Genomic DNA, 18,444 nt, shown 5'->3' with positions numbered 1-18,444 from the left:
CCCGCTGGGTCCACGCCTCGCGCCCGGCGGGGTGGCCTGTCTTGGGGGCGGCCCGGCTGCTCGCGGGGAGCCCCTCCCGCCACCCCCACCCCCGGGCTGACCCCGCCCCGCGGCCAACGGCTATTTTGGGCGCGTTGGCGGCGGCGGCGGGATCGCTGACAGGCGCGGATCCTGTGACACCTCCCGCAGCCGGCACTTGTTGCTCAGGGACCTGCTGCCATCCCTGCACCTCGCTCTCCCGGTGCCCCCTGTCCTCTCCGGGTTTCTCTCCTGTTCACGCGGTCACCCGGGGCTGGTTCGCAGGCATCGCGGTCCCGGGCTGGAGACACAGAAAAGGGGGCGAGAACCTACCAGGACGCCGCTCCGAAGGGAGGCCCCCCTGGGCAGGAGCCGGAGCGCAGGGCGCTGGCCCGGGCGCCGCAGGGCTGGCGCCTCCCCGACCCGGGACGGTGGCCCCGGGCGCCGACGGCATGACGGACTCGGCGACAGCGAACGGGGACGACAGGGACCCCGAGATCGAGCTCTTTGTGAAGGTAGGTCGGCGCCTGGGCGCTCCCGCACCTGCGCCGGCTCACGTGCACCCGCGCGGCTCGCGCCGGGGCGCCTGACCCTCCCCGGGGAGCGCAGCCCGGCCCTGGCGGTCCCCTGGGCCGCCTGTCTGCGAGCCCGAGCCTGGCCTCAGGGCTCCCGGGCGGGCGGATGCAGTCGGGTGCGGTCTGGCAGGTGGCTGTCTTCTTGGAGAGTTGGCCGGCAGTTTGTCCCAGCGGCCGCAGGACAGGCGGTCCCCGCTGTGGGTCCAGAGCCCTGCCCGCAGGGTGTCGGCTTTTCTTAAGGGGCATCCTCAGGTGTAGGGAGATGGTCAGAACCTGGCTGGACCCGTGAACCCATCTTCTAAAACTGTGTGTGTGCAATAAAAGGAAGCATTGGTGGTCATTACCTTTGGCAAAGCAAAAATAACATTTCTTAAAAACCTCTTTCTCTCTATTATTCAGAGCTAAAAGCAAAGCAAAGGGAAACAAAAGACGTTTTCTTGCGTTGTGCCCTGCAAAGCAGAAAACAAACACTCGCATTTCTCCCAATATTATTATTATTATTATTATTATTATTATTATTATTATTATTGTCGTGATCATGATCCTGCAGGGTAGTATCAGGAAACGCTAAGGGTTGGACAAATCGGAAAACGTCCCGGGCAACCTGGGCAGACGGTCGTGAAGGGGTGCAGCGAAAAAATAAACTAGTCACCTCGCTCCCGAGGCAGAAACAGTGTAACGTCAAAGCCGCGCACTTCAGTTGCAACCTGTAGGAGGAAGGATGGAAGCCGCAGCACGTTTCCCGTCCGCCCGCTGGTGTAATAAGAAAGAAACATTTGATCGGTCCTCGGGTGCGACACCGCAGAAGCTGGGAAACCTGAGGCGGCGGGAGAGTTGCCTCCAGGGTGGTGCAGGCAGAGTCGCCAGGGCTTGGGGGAGGGGAAGTCTGCAGGCTGCCTGAGAGCCAAGACCTTTCACAAAGCGGGAAGAAACCCTGCAAATGCAAAGTTTCTCTAGAAATATGCAGATCGGGGAGAAGGCAAGGGTCCCTGAAGTTTAAATGGCGTGTGTATTTCCTGGGACCCGGGAAGAAGTCATCTGTCCTAGTTGGCCCAGGTGCTACAAGGGTCTGTTAAATTTTTTTCCACTGGGTTTTACATTCTCTCTCTCTCTCTCTCTCTCTCTCTCTCTCTCTCTCTCTCTCACTGTAAAAATTACACCTGTCATTTAGTGATACTTGCTTTTCTCAGCCTGTTTCTCTCCCCTCAACTGTGGCTTCTGGTGCCCTCATTTGGTTTCTGGGACCCCTTTGGGTAGGATTTCCAGGCCTCTGGCAGACCCAGGTAATGAGAGGGGTCGCGTCCCCTGGGAGGCTGAGCGCGTGGGCCTCAGTGGTGACCGGAGCCTCAGCCTCCAGGCCTGCGGTCTGGTCTGGGGAGTGAAGAGGGAGGGCTCTCACAAAGCCAGGAGTCTTGCTGCTCTCCTTGAGGAAAGCTATTCTGGGACTTTCTCAGGTTCCCTGGGAGCAGGTAGTTTCACAGCGTCAAGTTCCTGAAAGCTATTTGAAACACAAATTGACTCTTTAGAGCCAAAGAAACCCTGCGCCCGACTCCTAGGTGTGGGCACCAAGTCTCCCGGCACCTTTGGAATTTCATGTTGGCAGCTTTGGAGGTTTTCTCCATTTATATAAAAAGCTCACTGCATAGCCCCCGTGCCCCCAGAGAATTCTAAAATGCCCGTGCTGTCATTTGTTTTATTTTCCCCAAAGAAAAGCAATCCATGAGAGCCAGCAGGCCTTCATGGTCAGCTCAAAAACCAGATGGATGCAGGTGTTTTTTTTTCAGGTGGGAAAGCTCTTTTGACATTCCCCGCCCCCCCCCCCCCCTTTCAGCTTCTGGTTAGTAGTTATCATTGACAGGGACAAGTAAAGACGCAAAGTAATCTATAATAATAAAAGCATAATATGCGAATTAGACCAGACAGCCAAATGACCTTCTGGACATCCTTCTGGACGACCTTCCTGATGAAGCCGGGGCTGCGAGGGCTGAGCCCCTTGCACGGATTTCGTGCATTGGGCCTCTAGTTGTGAAATAAGACCCTGGCCGTGGTTTGCACAGTTTCAATGTCCTGATTTACGAAATTAGGCATTTCCAAGTTTGACATTTCTCTTAGCTCTATGATTCCCATACGAAGAAAGGCTTTCTTGTTGAAGGGGTCAGGTACCTGAGGTGCTTTCTGAAGAGCAGGGTAATTGTCAGCCCTCATTCGAGGATGCCTCCCAGGCAGGCTGGCCCCACCCAGCACGAGTCATGGTGTTGCTTATGCTCAACACTCCCACGAAGCAACTCTTCCACCCCGCCTTCCACTGGGTGTGTCATACAAAACCTCCGTCACCCAGGGAGTTTCAAGGACATACGACTCAGACCCACATCAATTGATCATCATGATCTGTTGCCATTGCAGCTGCTAATAACAATAATATGAAAAGGCAGCGTTTTAGGACTTATTCACATACTTTATCTCCTTGAATCCCCAGCATCCTTGTTCGTGAGCCTTGGTCCACTCATGTGAAAAATGAAGGAAACAAATAAACATGAGTCACAGGGCCCTCGGGAGACCTGCTGCTGTCAGCACTCGGTGAGCCGCAGTTTGCTCTCCTGGTAACAACCTCAGGACATAAGAATGATGATTACTTCCGTTTTGTGGTTGAACTACACTTGTGCTCACAGAGGGTACGTGAAATGCCCAGAGCAGAGGGTGCTAGTCCTCAAATCTAGAGGTTCTGACTCTAAATTTCTTACTCTTTTTTTAAACACCCGTATGTCAGGCCTTGTTCCTTCTTTTGTCAAGTTAGACTCTCGAGTGCCATCCAAGACAATTATTGATAACTTACTAATCTGTTCCCATGTGGTCATGGGATGCTGTCAAGGGGCCTGGCCATCCCTGCTCTGCACCCCAAAGCTTTCCTTCCCAGGGAACATTCTGATGGTGACTTTTAAGAGATTGCCTCCCAATGTGTTTCGTTTCTTCATCTATAATAAGCAAGGTTTGAGGAGATAAGCTCTGATTCTATTGCTCCATAATATCCATGTATGGAGCAGAGCTCTGGAGACACAGGACCTGAGTTCAAGTGTTGTCTCTGCCTCTAGTTAGTTGAGTGACTCTGAACAAATTACTTAATTTCTCCGAGTCTCAATAGTCCCCTCTTAAAACAAGAAGGTGGTTGTGAACAAGGTGACCAACCATATCATCTATTGTCCAAACCACGATGCTTCTGAGAGTGAAAAAGGGTGCGACCAATAATTAGGCTGGGACAACAGATGTATTCTGGAATTGATCAGGGCCAATCAGGCTATGTGGCTCCCTGGTTATGAAAATACTGTCACCACAGACTTGCTGTCAGGATTCCACAGCAGCCAGTAGGTGAAAGCGCTTTGTAAATGGAAAATTGCTATAGGCACATGGAAGGGAAATAATGATGTGAATTCCATGGCTCCCAGAACCTTTCTTGATCTGCAGGTCCCTGATTCGCCTTAGGATACAAAAGCCTGGCTCCTTCCTCACTTGCAGGGCTCTTTTGAGAATAACTGAGATCGTACGTAGTTTGGACTATGATCATAAAGGGAGGACCGCAGGTTAGAGAATAGATAGCTGGCACTGAGTGTGGTTTATTGAAAGAAAAAAGAGCAAGGAAGTAAAAGCAAAACAGAAAGTGATTTAGAAAGGCAAACACAGGACGTGCTGAGTAGTGAGAGATCAAGGCATCTCTCCCAGCTGCATTGACTCACCCATCCCCACCCTGATCCCAAGATGTAGAAAGTCATGAAGTGAGGTGCTGATGGTGGACCAATCTATGCTAATAAAAGAGTAATATGCTAATTAGACCGGGAGAACTTCCGGGAGACCTTCCAGATGTCCTTCTGGACAAAGCCATGGTGGCGGGGCCGAGGCAGAGGCAGTTAGGGGTGATCAGGCCAGGAGGGGAGGGCAGTTGGGGACGAGCAGGTCAGCAGTGGGGGGCAGTTGGGGGCAATCAGACCGGCAATGGGGGACAGTTGGGGGCGAGCAGACCAGCAGGGGGGGCAGTTGGGGGCGATCAGGCTGGCAGGGGGGCAGTTGGGTGTGATCAGGCCAGCAAGGAGGGGGCAGTTGGGGGTGAGAAGGGCAGCAGGGGGGCAGTTAGGAGTGAGCAGGCCAGCAGGCAGAGTGGTTAGGCAATCAGGCAGGCAGGCAGGTGAGCGGTTAGGAGCCAGCAGTCCCGGATTCCGAGAGGGATGTCCGACTGCCACAGGGATCGGGCATAAACTGGCAGTTGGACATCCCCTGAGGGGTCCCAGATTGGAGAGGGTGCAGGCTGGGCTGAGGGACAACCCCCATGCACGAATTTCGTGCACCGGGCTACTAGTTTGCTATAAATGTCTCTTGGGGCCATGGGTGTGGGTTTCTACAGAAACCAGTGGTTCTCAACGTTGGCTGCATATTCAGATTGTCTGGGGAAATTTTAAAACTCCTGATGCCACACTGCTCCCCAGGCCAACTACATCGAAGTTCCTGTGGGTGGAACCCAGAAACAATATTTATACCCCCACCCCCAGGTACGGCTCTACTGGAGAGCTTCTGAATCATAGTCAGAGGGGGCCTGAGAGGCAGGCAGCTTCAGTCACAGCTGAAATAGGTGGGCTGCCTGGTGCAGATTCATGTCCAGAACTTGCAACAGCCTCAGGGCACCGTGATCAGGGGTGTTGCAGGTAGAGAGCTTGTGCCCAATCAGTGCTCAGCTAACAGATGCTGACAGACAATAAGGCCCCATCCACCGGACTCCAGAACAATCAGTGCCTGGGGTCAAATAGTCATCCGTTCAGCATGAGGGAAAATAGAACGGAGTCCTGCTGATTGTCTGGCAGAAATGACTAGTCCTTCCATTTACTGAGTGATCCGAAAGGCTCTGACGGTGGTGCAGGGTCAAGTCAAGTCACGGTGCCCCACGTGTGGTCATTTGACTTCCAGAACAGACAAGAGCCAATCCCGTGGCGCTCCCTCGCAGGCCCCTGCGGCCCGCTGGCTGCCTGGGCACTTTGGGCAGCTTGCCTAAGCATGGGCTCAGCAGGCTTTGACATTTGCTTCATCACATTAAGCAAATGTTTTTCTTCTTCACCACCTCCACAGGTTTTGATCTGCAGTCCATAATCCGATACACAAATTCATCTTCCCTGCTATGTCAGTGAGTGCGTCTTTTCCTGTTAACACACCCATGGGAGTGCTAGTGTCAGATGTCGGCTGGTGCACATCTCAGGTGCCGTTCAGCAGGTAGTGGGAGTGAGGACTGGGGATCTGTAGACGCTGAAGTGCACGGTCAGTGGTGTCAGCTCCTGATTTCCTACTGACTTTGTGTTGTTTATCTGAGTGCTTATTGACTCCATCCAGCAAAGAGCCCAAAGATTTTTAGACAGTCAGGTCAGAAGCTTTTTACTCTTGGTTCCTTTTGAGTTGCTGGGTGCTAGGTCCATGTTCATGGTGGCAGGGGGTGCAGTGGAGGAGTATCAGGCTGTGGGTTACCTGCGGAGTGGTCTAGGACAGGCTGCTTGGCCTTCCTGGACCACAGTTTTCTTACCAGTGCAATGGTGACAATGGCAGTACCTATAACATGGGGTTGGTGTGAGCATTGAACGAACTGAGTATGAGTCTGGGGTATAAGTAAAGCCCCCTCTGAAGGCCCAGTATAGCCCAAATGGTGAGAAGCTAAACCCTTGAGTTTCCCTCCCTTGATGTTTTGGAGAAGTCAGACTCAGTCCTGGCTGCCCCTGCCTCATTGCTGGAGCCAGGACACAGACACTGGGAGCTGGAGCACAGTGACGCCATCCCTGGATCAGTCTGCCTCTGACGGGGCTGCTGCTCAGAGAGTTGGAGAACATAACAGATTCTCAATACCTGCTGTCATTTAAAACGATTACCAAGGAGGCATCCTCAGTTGGCCCTGTCATCAAGTCTGGGGATGAGAAATAGTGAAGAAGCCAAGTGGTCAAGCAGGGGTTTCCTGAAAACGTGAGTCAGTGTAGGGGTCCTCCCACCCAGGGGCACCAGAGATCTGCCCCTGCTGGTGTTCTGAGGGGGCAGCTCCAGCTACTGGGAACACTTCTCAGCCAGCCTGTGAGTGAGAATCTACTTTGGAAACTCACAAATTTACTCAAGGAGTATCTTAGCTCTGAACTGTGAAATTCTTTGAAGATAAGTCAGATAGTCTGCTGTCAGAACTGAAATGAATCTTTTCTGGGGAAAAGAAATGAGATTGTTAACTCTAGATGCACCCGTAGCGCTGCCAGTCTTTGGTCTGTATTTACTGTGCATTCAGGTTGAACCACGGCGAGGCCAATGGTGCTCAGCCTTGTGGCGTGGAAAAGTCACTGCCAAGCTTCTTCACATGGACCTGACTCAGGAGGTCTGGGTGAGGCCCAGGCATCTGTACCCTTATAAAACTACCCCTGGGTGATTTGGGGATTCATCAAAGACTGAGAACCTTTGGCCTAGACCATGGGTGAATAGAGCTGAACTACCCAGTAGGGCACCCAAAGGGCAAGATGAAATTCAGTCTCCATTGGAATCACGCATTTCATAGCATGGAGGAGGCTGAGACAAAGATGCTGGTAGCATGAATCACCCCAGATTACCCACAAATAAACCAGGAAAGGGAGGAAAGGAATGCTTTTGACCTTTCTTTTATAACTTGATTTTATGCCTTTGCAATTTTTTTTATGACATGGGAGTGACAAGTAATTTTAAAAGCTAGGCATGAAGGAAATGTTAGTAAGATAAAGAATTTCTGGAATTAAGGGATTACAGTCAATCAATCAATCCGCTGGCCAATTTACAAACATGTGTATGGAGCCACCCACTCTGAGAAACTGAAAGCTGGAAACAGAGAGGGGATATCTAGGAAGATGGGGTCCATAATCTCGCAGCCAAGAAGCAAAAATGCAAGGAAGCCTCAGAGCCACATGTGTGGCAGGACATGAAATGAAGGGTTCAAATGAGGGGACCAGTGTGGCTTGAATGAGGTATCCAGGCCTACTCTGGAAGGGGTTGGGGGGCGGGGGGAAGGCAGGGCGAGGCAGGACCTGCGTTGCACTTTTAAAAATTATTAGGATGCACAGAGTAGCTAGGAGTGGGTAACAGGTCAAGTCCAGCAACAGTATGGCAGTGAGGATGTTCAGGGCGCAGTGGCTATACAAAGTTGGCTGAAGAGAATGGTATATGGAGAGTGCAGTTGAAAACAAGATTAACACACACACACACACACACACACACACACACACACACACACACACCACAAACAGTGAGAATGGTTTTGAATGACAGGCAGTGGTTTTTGCCCCCTTGTGAGTAATGGGGAGTAAGTAACTAAGTTTTTACACAGAATAGAAGCTTGATTTGGTCCCTGCTTCTAGAAAGGTCCATAGGCTGTGTTGCTTGATGTGGTGGGAAGACTGATGAACTCAAAGTAAGAAGACCTGGATTCCATTGTTGGTGTGAAACTTCTTCAAGTATCCTCTTCTGTAAAATGGGACCAGCAATCATACCACCATAGAATTTCTGATTTGGGAAAACCTCTTAGAAGTCATCTAGTCTGGCCCCCTCTTATCAGAAAAATTCACAATCTAACTCTTCAGGATGCATGCTGCTAATGGATTGAAGGAAGAAGAGTGAGATAAAATGTGAGCTGCTGCTGTTTTTGTCCTTGCTCTTATGATTGTGTTCATTGTGACCATGTTGGGATACAGAGAGCCTTGAGGCAGAGCCTATGGGGAGGATTCTTCAGTGTTCCTGCCAGGAGGTGATAATGAGCCTAAACTAGGGCTGAACGGAACAGCGTGCTTTGAAAAGTGATGTGAACACAAAATTGGGCACAGGCCTTGGAAGAAATGTGTACACCTATAATTTCCAGTAATTCACCTCTGAAGAGACTGGTTTCCATATTTGGAATGGTGACACCCTTGATGGGCTTGCCCATTATTTTGCCATATACTAGTAAGATGTTGTAAATGGGTTGAGTGCAGATAAACTAATTGAGCTTGAGCTTTCTGTTTCCTTTTAATCACGAATCCCTATGACTGATAGAAATAGAGCCATGGCGAAGGGAGTTGTCATTAATGAGGAGAATATGGTTTTAGAACTGTTTTGTTCGAGGTGATGACAGACCAGGCAAGCACAGATGTCCTTTACAATGCTGGAAAATCAGAATGAAGGATGAGGGCAAGGTCAAGACTAGGAATGTGGGTTTGAACTTCTGCTCAGAGCAGAATAAGTTGAAGGAATAACTTCCCTGAAGGAGGAAGTATGGAGAAGGGGTAAAGAAATAAGGACTGCACTTTAGAAAATGCCCATTTGAGGGGAGGAATGAGGCATAAGCTGAGTTAGCCAAGGTGATGAAAAAGGTAGGAAATAAATGTAAATCCCAGAGGAAGGGAACTCTGTGGACAATGGCTCATGTAGAAGCAAGAAATGGCCGGATGTGTACGGAAGAACTAAGTGTTCTGCTTGGCTGTGGCAAAGAGTGTGTGAAGGGATGTTGGGAAGGTGGACAGGAATATAAGTTAGGGTTGGATCATGAGGCACCTCTCATGGAAGGCTGAGTGATTTGGAACTTTTATTTATAATGTAGAAGACTGCACGTGCTATCACGTGCCTGTGGACAATGCAATTATGTTTAGACGTGAGGAAGTGCGTACCTACCTAAGGATGCCTGGTGCTGCTGCATCAGTGGGGAAGTATTTTGAAGTGGGAGGTCTCAAAGTGTGTTTCGGGTCCCCTACAGGCTGTGGTGTTTACAAGTTTTGTGCTGGTTACTCTACACCCCACATCAACCCCTAGGAACTTTAAAAGGATTTCCCCACTTCTGTTTATCATTCTATAGTAAGGGGGAAAGAAATAAGCACCACTGAAGGAAAAACACTAACGGTGAAAAGGAGCATGTGTGAAAATGGAGACCAACTGAGAAGCCATTGTCTAAAATGAAGAAGAAGTGAAAACCATTGTTCCAGTCACGATCTTTTAAAAATCCAATTTGGGAAGTTGTCATGGCAACAGATATCGGTTTCTTGACTCAGCCCAAGGCTCCTCTCCCCTCAATGCAGGCCTCTTCTTCCTAATTCTATCGATGAGCAGAGACCCAGTAAACACAGCAGGAAGGGGTGGGCAATCTCACCTGCCTTTTATTCATTGGGGTCCTGTGGCATTTTACAGTCATATCATAAAATCTAGGACCCACAGTGTCTTTATAATTTGCCTGTGGTCCTTTATCACAAATACCTCAGGTTTGTCCTGTGGGGATAAAGGGTTCTGGACAGGGCTTGGCCAGAGGACTCCAGGAGAGGAGAGCCACTTGGGAAAGTTGTGTGACCTCTCCTGTTTTGGGGACTTCATGAGTATAACAGAGATCTGATCTGTCTAGCAGTATTATTATGTGTCAAATAAGAAGAAACTCAAACCCCTTTTGTAAACTCGAGTTTTCATTGTTCAAGAGTAAGTCATTGTGTTGTTCAGTATACGCCCCACTGCTAAAACCACAGTCCATGAACTTGTTCATATAATACCCAATGCCATGTTTGATGAATTGTCTTCCCTGCTCAGCCTCCTCCCTCTCCATATCCTGCCACATCCAAGGGCTGCCAACTTCTCTGATGGCCTCTGCATTGGGCAGCACAGGTGGAATACCCAAATGAGGATCACATGGCAGGTGTGCATGGTCCCTGCCTGGAAATGGCCAGATCCCTCCCAACCACTTTCCATAGTCCAGACCTTAAGTGCCATCTAGTTGCCTTCCCAGAAAAAAAAGGGAAGCGGGTTTGACAAACAACAAACCTGTCTCTTCCATAGAAATGATTTATTTCCTTGCTTCCTTTCCTCTTCACTCTCTAAGAGGGCATCCTGCCTAGAGCCTCTCTCACCTCTCATCCACCATGTTTGATACCATTGACTTAATCTTCCTAGAATACTGTCTTTATCACACCCACTCCTTTAGCTGCTACATCAAGTTCAACTGCTTCAACCTGATATTGAAGATACTCCAACTAGGCCCTCATTCCCTTCCCTCACCTTACTTTGTATACTCTTAAAGTGGTTCCTTATGGGTCCATAGAGTTTTTGGAGCATCTTTGAGTCCCTTGGTTTTATTCTCACACAGTCCCTTTGAGGGAGGAAGAGATTTAACCCTCATCACAGACAAGGGAACCTGCTGGGGCCTGTGCACTGTGTTGCTCTGCATAAGCTGAGGGAGAAATCCGGGGATCCTGACTCCAGCCCTTGGCAGTCTTCACCAGATCAGGGTTTCGCTTCTGTACATGATCTCACCAACCACCTGGACCACTTTCCAAATTCCAGCACAAACTTGTGAATCAGAGTCTTCAGGAGAGGGTCCCAGACGTCTGTAATTAACCAGAGCCCCATGACTGCTGCATGGGCCACTGAGGGAACACTGCTCATAACCTAACAAAGGTCCATGTGAATAGCTGAACCCAGAGAGGTGAGTCTAACGGTGGACATTTCTGTTTAAATGGTGCAAATGTGGGAGAGAACTTTGAGGGGCAGTGGGCCTTCCAGCTGCTCATAGGTCACCCCAATGAGCATAGTATTCCAGACTTCCTAAAAAGTGGTCCTTGACTTTAGAATCCGCTCCATGACCCATGGAATTATAAAAACAGTCACGGAGTCATGGGGTTTTTGGTAGTTGGTTTTTTGTTGTTGTTGTTTTTGGCACAGCTGCTCATCCCCATCCCTAGAGTATCTGGTGCTTGAAGTGGAAAGTGTTGGGAAAGAGATTGGGCGATGGCAGGGGATAAAAGGGTAGGAGAAGCAGAGGGGAACTGACTTACGAAGTAGAGGAAGTAGTCCTCATTCTTTAGTCCTTGTTGGACTCTGCATGTTGGGATGGCCACAGAATGGATTTATAACTGAATACTAATAGCTGTGGCTATGTGATGTTCTGAACACCTTACTCACATTGACTCCTTGAATTCTGTGATAGGTCCTGTTAATAATCCCAAGTTACAGATGAGGAAACTGAAGCTCAGAAAGGCAGGGTCCTCTGACCAAGGCCACAGAGCTGGGACCTGGTAAGACCAGGTTTCAGACCCCAGGCTGGGGCATCAGCTCTGTCCTCTCTGCTGCCTTGATTCACCCAGATGCTCCCAGCTGTGCAAGGAGAAAATATTCTTCCTGAAGCCAAAGACATTTTTTTTAAATTGCCAATAGAGCAGAATGCACAAGGCTTTGCCTTTTTCTTTCATTCTCCATTGGTCACAATGAATAGGCTAAGGTCAAGGTTGATCTCTATGCTTAAGCAAAGCCAGACAATTACCAGGTAGGGAGTTAACTCTACAGAAAGACCCCACTGTTCTCAAGTCTCCTTCCGGCTTCTCTGCCACAGTAACATCAATTCCCACTCATTGGTTGACACATTTGTTTTAGGTCATGTCCCCCAGAGTTCCTTTTTAAAAAATAAGTGTTACTCTGAATGAGCTACACATGGACATGATAGCTCAGATGTCATACCAGCTAGGATTGCTATATCAGGCCAAGAAACAGGAGGGAAAGGAATAAAGGGAGGGGGAGAGAGACACCAGGAGTGCTGCATGCCACTGGGGTACGGCCTGTACTGTACTCGGTGTCTGTCAGCACCCTGATCCGGTGAAGACTGCCAAGGCCTGGAGTCAGGATCCCCGGGTTTCTCCCTTGTGTGTGGCAGGATATTTAGTCCTTATTTAGTCCTTCGGCACTGAATACTTCCTCTACTTCAGAAATCAAGTCAGTTCCCCTCTGTATCTCCTACCCTTTTATCCCCTGGGAAGGGAGTGAAAGTAGAACTTGCTGTGTGATGTGGGGATGGCTACCAAAGGCAGACTTCTTTGGAAGGGCTGGCTTTCCATTGCCCCAGGATTCTAGGCTAGACTTCGAAACTCATCTTTGCATGGATGGAGTCCTTGGCTTGAAAAAAACCTATGCTTATTCCAATTAGTTGTTCTGCACTGCTAAGAACTGGACTCATTTACAGACATATGGAGAGTCCCACAGTAAAACAACAACAACAATACAGACAGTTTGCCAGGGCACTATGAAGGTGAAAAACTATCAATTGAAAGAAAACTAACAATTTTATTTCAGGAGTTCACTGGATTCCATTGAATCTTCATGGGATTTTAGTAGCTTCCAAGGAGCCTGCTATAGGATATTGAGGCCCAGAGAAGTTAGCTATCATAATGCCAGAGAGCAGCCTGAGGTTCTCTCTGAGGGCCCAGCCTCCCTGATGCTAGGTCCTTTCTGAATCATTCTGAGACAAGTGGCATACGCAAAGGTAGCAAGTCTATGGGAGGCATTATAATACCATTATTTGAGTATCTGCTATGTTCTAGACATTATGCTAGTCACTCTATTTAATTCACTACCCCTAACGCCACAGTGCCATGGGGTAGGTATATTGTGACTGTTTTATAGATGAGAAATCTGGTGCTTGGAAAGGTCCCATGGAAAATGGTAGAGTTGGGATTCAAACTCAGTTCTGGCTGATTCCAAGACCACATCTTTTAATGTATGTTAATAATTGAACATAAAATTAAAGTCAAAGTTTCTTGAAATATACTTGTCTGTATGGCAGTTATTTATTGAGGTCTACCAGGTGCCAGACCCTGAGCTGGGTGGGAATCAGGTGCACAGAACAGACACAGCTGGGCTCTGGCTGAACCTGCAGCCTGAGTGTGGGAGGGGCAGGGCAGCCATTGGACAGGCAGAAGGACTGTGACCCATGGGCATGTATGAGGCTATGGGAGCTTGAAACCATGGGACCTGGTCCTGGGAAGGCACTGAACAGGATTCTCTGAAGCACAGGCAGGGAAGGTACTTGGGATTCAATTCAGGGGTAGGACGTGAGGGGAGAGTGCTGGCTAAGCTGTGACAGAGAAGGGGAAGGGAGCCACCTTCCCCCAACAGACCTGTTGCCATGGCAGATTCTGGAGGGAGCAGATGAAGGGACCCCAGGTTCTCCATCCCTATCGGGACCCCAGGAGCTTCTCTTGACCAGGAGAATAAGGGCAACCCTAGAGAAAAACCATGGACTATCCCTTCTGGCCCCTCCCCCACCTTAGGTCACTTTTAAAAGCTATTTGAACCTTATCTAGGCCTAATACCCTTCAGAAAACATTTTTCTACCTGTGTGCCAAGAATTACTCTATCGTGGGCGAGGTACCTTTCATTCCAGAGTGGGAGATAAACGGCTCTCAGTGGGAACGCCTGGCTGGTTAACACTTTGCAGTGATGGAGAACCGCCCAGTGTGTCATCAGACATCCGTCAGAAGGGAAAGCAGTGGTTATCAGATGTGCCTCATTGATGAAGGCTTTGACTTGGGAAAAGGATGGTCTACAGGAGCTGAAAAAGAGGCTGGGATGAAAGATAAAGGTCCCCAGGCTTGGTGCTGATTTCCTCCAGTGGTTCAGCAAATAGGACAGGAATCAACTGGCCATGGGACCTTAACGTCACAGATCACATGGATCCACTCCTCATGACTGGCTGCTTCCTATAGGGCAGCATGTGTGCCATAATTTTTTTCTTTTTCATAATTTTATTATTTATATATATATTAGAGGCCCAATGCATAAAATTCATGCAAGAGGCTCAGCCCTCGCAGACCTGGCTGTCTCGGCTGCCCCTCGAAGCCTCTGCCGGCCCTCGCAGCCCCAGCTTTGTCTGGAAGGTCGTCCGGATGGTCATCTGGAAGGTCGTCCAGACAGTTGTTCTGCTGTTTGGTCTAATTAGCATATTAGCTCTTTATTATATAGAATTTACTATTTGTATATATTATTTGTATATATTCTACATACCAATTAGATATACTTTATACATCTACTCTTCTCCAGAGATTTGAGATCCAAGACTGAAATGCCTATATCCATATAGTGTTTAGCATACACTGTATACTCAATCAAATTGCTATATAATTCCACACATATCTTTGCATTTCTTCCATAATCACTCAATATTTGTTAAGTAACAGAGCAATACAGTGGAACTCAGGAACTTGTCTTTTGCTCTGCTTCCTGTCGTTCTATTATTGTGGACTAGTCATTTGGATTTCTTCATCTTCAAAATAAGGGGATTAGATGAAATAGCTGAGGTCTTGATTCTTTGATTGAGCCCTGTGCGAGGCCCTGTGGGATATTCCAGAAGGACTCTCTCAGGCAGTTTACCATCTACTTGGTAAGGGTCTTGGAGCTCCTGTAACGTAGGGGCCAACAAACTTTTTTATAAAGGGTCACACAGAAAACACTTTCAGCTTCGAGGCCCATGCAGTCATTGTCCCAGCTACCCAACTGTGTCAATTGTAGCATGAAAGCAGCCACAGACAATACGTAAACAATGGGCATGCCTGTGTTCTAATTAAACTTTATTTACAAAAATAGTCAGCAGGTGCCCAACTGACAAGGAATTGAACTAAATTTGGTGTGGTGCCCAGAGCTGTGGGCTTGGCCTTCTCCATGAATGATGATGAGATTGGACAGGATGCCTTTGCTGGAGGTGGCCATCATCACCCATGGCTGTCCATTCCAGGAAGCGTTGAGATCCTGTGACCCCAAGGTTGAGTCATAAGACTCAACATCTAGGAGAATATTCCTATGTGAATCTAAATGATTAATATTCCTATCCTACATGTGATGAAATATTCACCGAGCCTGATGCTCTGGACTTCGTTGCCAGACCCATGGAAAGGTGTCCACGGTCATGCACTCAGGTTCTTGTGTGTAGAGCTGCCCATGGACAGAACTCATTACCAGCTCCCACCCCTTCATTCTTCTTTCTCACTTTCCCCTGCACTCGGGGTGTGGCTCTGTCCAGTGATCCCCCTTGACATGTACTGCTTGGCCTGGCTCCCTCCGAGACGTGCTGCTGACATAGGCTGCTTCTCTGGGCAGTGCCCTGACGTCAATGTGCTGGGCCTCAGCCACCTGGCAGTGGGGAGGTGCAGCAGGGTCCGCCCAGGGACATCACCCGGGAAAACACGACGATGACCTCATTTCCGAACCAATTTCACATACCAGGTGAGACAGGTAAAGAATTCACACACGCAAGCCAATCTGTGAGGCCTCAGGTGGCGAAGGTAGACTTCCTGAGAAAGGAGAATGTTGATTTACCAGGAGAAGACAAACATTCCTAATGGTGAACACTTGGGTTGGTTTATGCCCTTGACTTCCCTGTGCCCCTGATTAAGACACTTGGCCTCTCTGGGGAATTTCTCAACTATGCAGTAGATGGAACTGCATTCCTGGGCCTGCTGGATCCTGGCCTCAATTTAAATTGTGTAAAACCGTGGAATCCACTTATGGTCTCTGGCTACTGTTGACTTATGCTGGTTAACTTTCACATTAGCCAGTTTCAGTGTGTATGTGTGTGTGTGGTGGGGGGCGGGGGAGGGGGGATTGCGAGCGCACCTAGCTTGCTCATATTCAAGGTCTTGGCAGGAAATTGGTTCTTTCCTATGCCAAGCAACAATAAAGAGCATGCTACTCATTATTCATATGTTTATACTTTGGAGAGTATTTTCAACTGATTTCAGTATTGAGGTGTAGTGGGCATTTGTCCTACTTTGTTGCTGCCCTGCACCTTTCAGACATGCTTCTTATGGGCCCAGCGTCTTCAAGGCAGAAGCCAGGAAATGACTTTCCAGACCAATTCCTTTTTTGCTTAAATTAGCCAGAGTGAGTTCTGTGGTTTACTAAAGAGCCCTTATCAATATTTCCTTAGAAAAAATAATGTGTAACAGACTCTTTTTTGAAGTCTTAGCAATCCTATGACATTAATTATAATACCTAATCTGAGTGCTTAGAATATCCTATTAGGATATTTAATGCCAAATATTTATTTTACAACTTTAGTAAATTCGTTGGGTTGATTTTAATGGAGACGGACAAAAATGTAGATCCAGGATCTCATCTGGGCCTCTTGGCCGGGTGGGGGAAACTGGGGCAGAGCAGATTACACCAAGTTCTTTCCCTGCCTCCATGCCCTTCACGTCATCAAAGTGGAGCCTTTTCACTGAGTGAGAACAAGTGGCAATAATTCCCAAGCGTCTCCTCCAAGGGGAAAGAATAATGGTAGTAATAACTAATATTTATTATATGCTTACTGTGTGCTTTCTAACTGCTTTACATGTACTTATTTAATCCCTACAACTCTCTGTGTGAATTACTACTATTAGTATCCTCATTGTAGAGATGAGGAAACTGAGGCACCCACAGTTAGGTGGCTGGTCCAAGGTCACTTAAGTGTTCCTGGTCTATCAGTTCCCTAGAGTGACCTATGACACCAAAGCAGTCACTGTGGTGTGTGGAGCCAAAGGGACAGTTTTTCTCAAGTTAGAACTTGGCATCACTGATTTAACTGACTAGGCCCCCAAGTGACTGCACATCAGAACCTTCCAGGGAACTTCAAAAAATACAAGCCTTTAAGCTCCACCCAGGAACTCGGGTGTGGGAGTGGAAAGCTGTATTTGCCCTAATGCCCTGCTTGGCCTTACAGCCTCTGGCCTCCGGATGTGTCCTTTCCTCTGCTTGAAATGCTCTCCTCCTCCTCCTCTCTCTTTTGCCTTCCTGGCAGCCAGCTCAGGATTGGCTTGTTTTAAAGAACCTCCTTTCTGACCAACACACCATCCCATTCCTGCATGCCATTGGCTCTCGTACCCTCTGTCTCAGTTAATAGAATGTGGATTTGCAGTACTAGTTTTACCTATGATTCCAATAGGTGTGATTTCAGGCAATTATGGTGCATCGAACCTTTAGAGACTTAAATGGTTATCCTACTTCAGTGGGAGTGAAGCTTCTGATGTCAGGTGTGAGGCGGGGTGAGGGGGACAGGACTGGTGAAGGTGGGGTGAGGGGGGACAGGAGGGTGAAACTGAATGTGCCTGCGAACCTCCACAGCTGGTGAGCAGCTCCCCTGTGTCAGACCCAGGACAAGAATGGAGGACCCGGTCCCTGCCCACAGTGAGCTTGCACCCTGAGTGGTAAACAGAGAGACAATGGGCAGTTTCAGTACTTCCCTTAGGGGGTTGATGGGAGGGTTACATGAGGTAATATATGCAAAGTGCTTAAAACAGAGCCAGGCACTTAGTAAGTGCTCAACAGGTGCCCCCATTATTATTGTTATTATCTGTCTGTAAGCCTGGCCTGGCCTGGCCTGCTTTCTTGTCTGTAAGGCTCTATGACATTTCTTATTTAAAGCTCCTGGCCTTTCATACCTTCAGCAAACTTTTGTCTCATTTCATCTTATGTCAACAAAGGTCACTGAGTGCTTTCAGTGTCCTAGATTGCTGCCAGGTGGGGCTCAGAAGTGATGAGGAGTCAGGGTGTCTGCCCTCGATCAGATTTGGGGGAGACTCCACTTTCATGCCTGCCTGCGGGTGAGAGACAGAGGCGCTGTAGCAGGAGGATGGCCAGTGGAGGGACTTCGGGGATGCAGGGGGGAGCAGCCACTTCAAGCTGGGTGGAGTGGATGGAGACAGCACTCACAGATGCCTACATTGGAGGAGAGGCCGTGAAAGAGCAGGTCTGGTGATACAAATGGGCCACATTTTCTCTCTGTACCTAGGCTCTGCTCAGGCATCACCTGCACTGTCATTTAATCCTTACCTTATAAAGCAGGTCCTCTTAGAATCCCTAATTTATGGGTGGGGAACCTGAGGCTTAGAGACACGAATGTGCCAGTCGTCGGTATTTCAGACCTGGTAGGAATATGGTCAGGCAGACAGTATGGGGAGCGGAGAAGGCTTCTGGGCAGCTGAGAATAAGAGCTTAGCCCAACTTTACAGGGTAGGTCAGCAAACCACGGCAAGGTGGTCACGGCACAGCTTCCTGGGTACCTGGGCCTCCACAGGGT

The 18,444-nt window shown here is 48.7% G+C and overlaps 1 protein-coding gene across 1 annotated transcript in view; it reads left to right on the top strand.

The window, feature by feature from the left end:
• Nucleotides 1–470: 470 nt before the first annotated feature.
• CLIC5 (chloride intracellular channel 5) overlaps nucleotides 471–18,444 on the top strand; it is a gene marked incomplete at its 5' end in the record, with an annotated part of 97,789 nt that continues 79,815 nt past the window's right edge. The window contains one exon of the mRNA XM_081094708.1: nucleotides 471–533. Coding sequence (XP_080950834.1) covers nucleotides 471–533 — 63 coding nt within the window. The remainder of the gene's footprint in view (nucleotides 534–18,444) is intronic.

This window comes from Myotis nattereri (assembly GCF_964212035.1).
Source record: "Myotis nattereri genome assembly, chromosome: 6".
NCBI classification, from domain to species: Eukaryota; Metazoa; Chordata; class Mammalia; order Chiroptera; family Vespertilionidae; genus Myotis; species Myotis nattereri.
The sequence above is the reverse complement of the archived record's forward strand: the minus strand, read 5'-3'. Positions and strand labels throughout refer to the sequence as shown.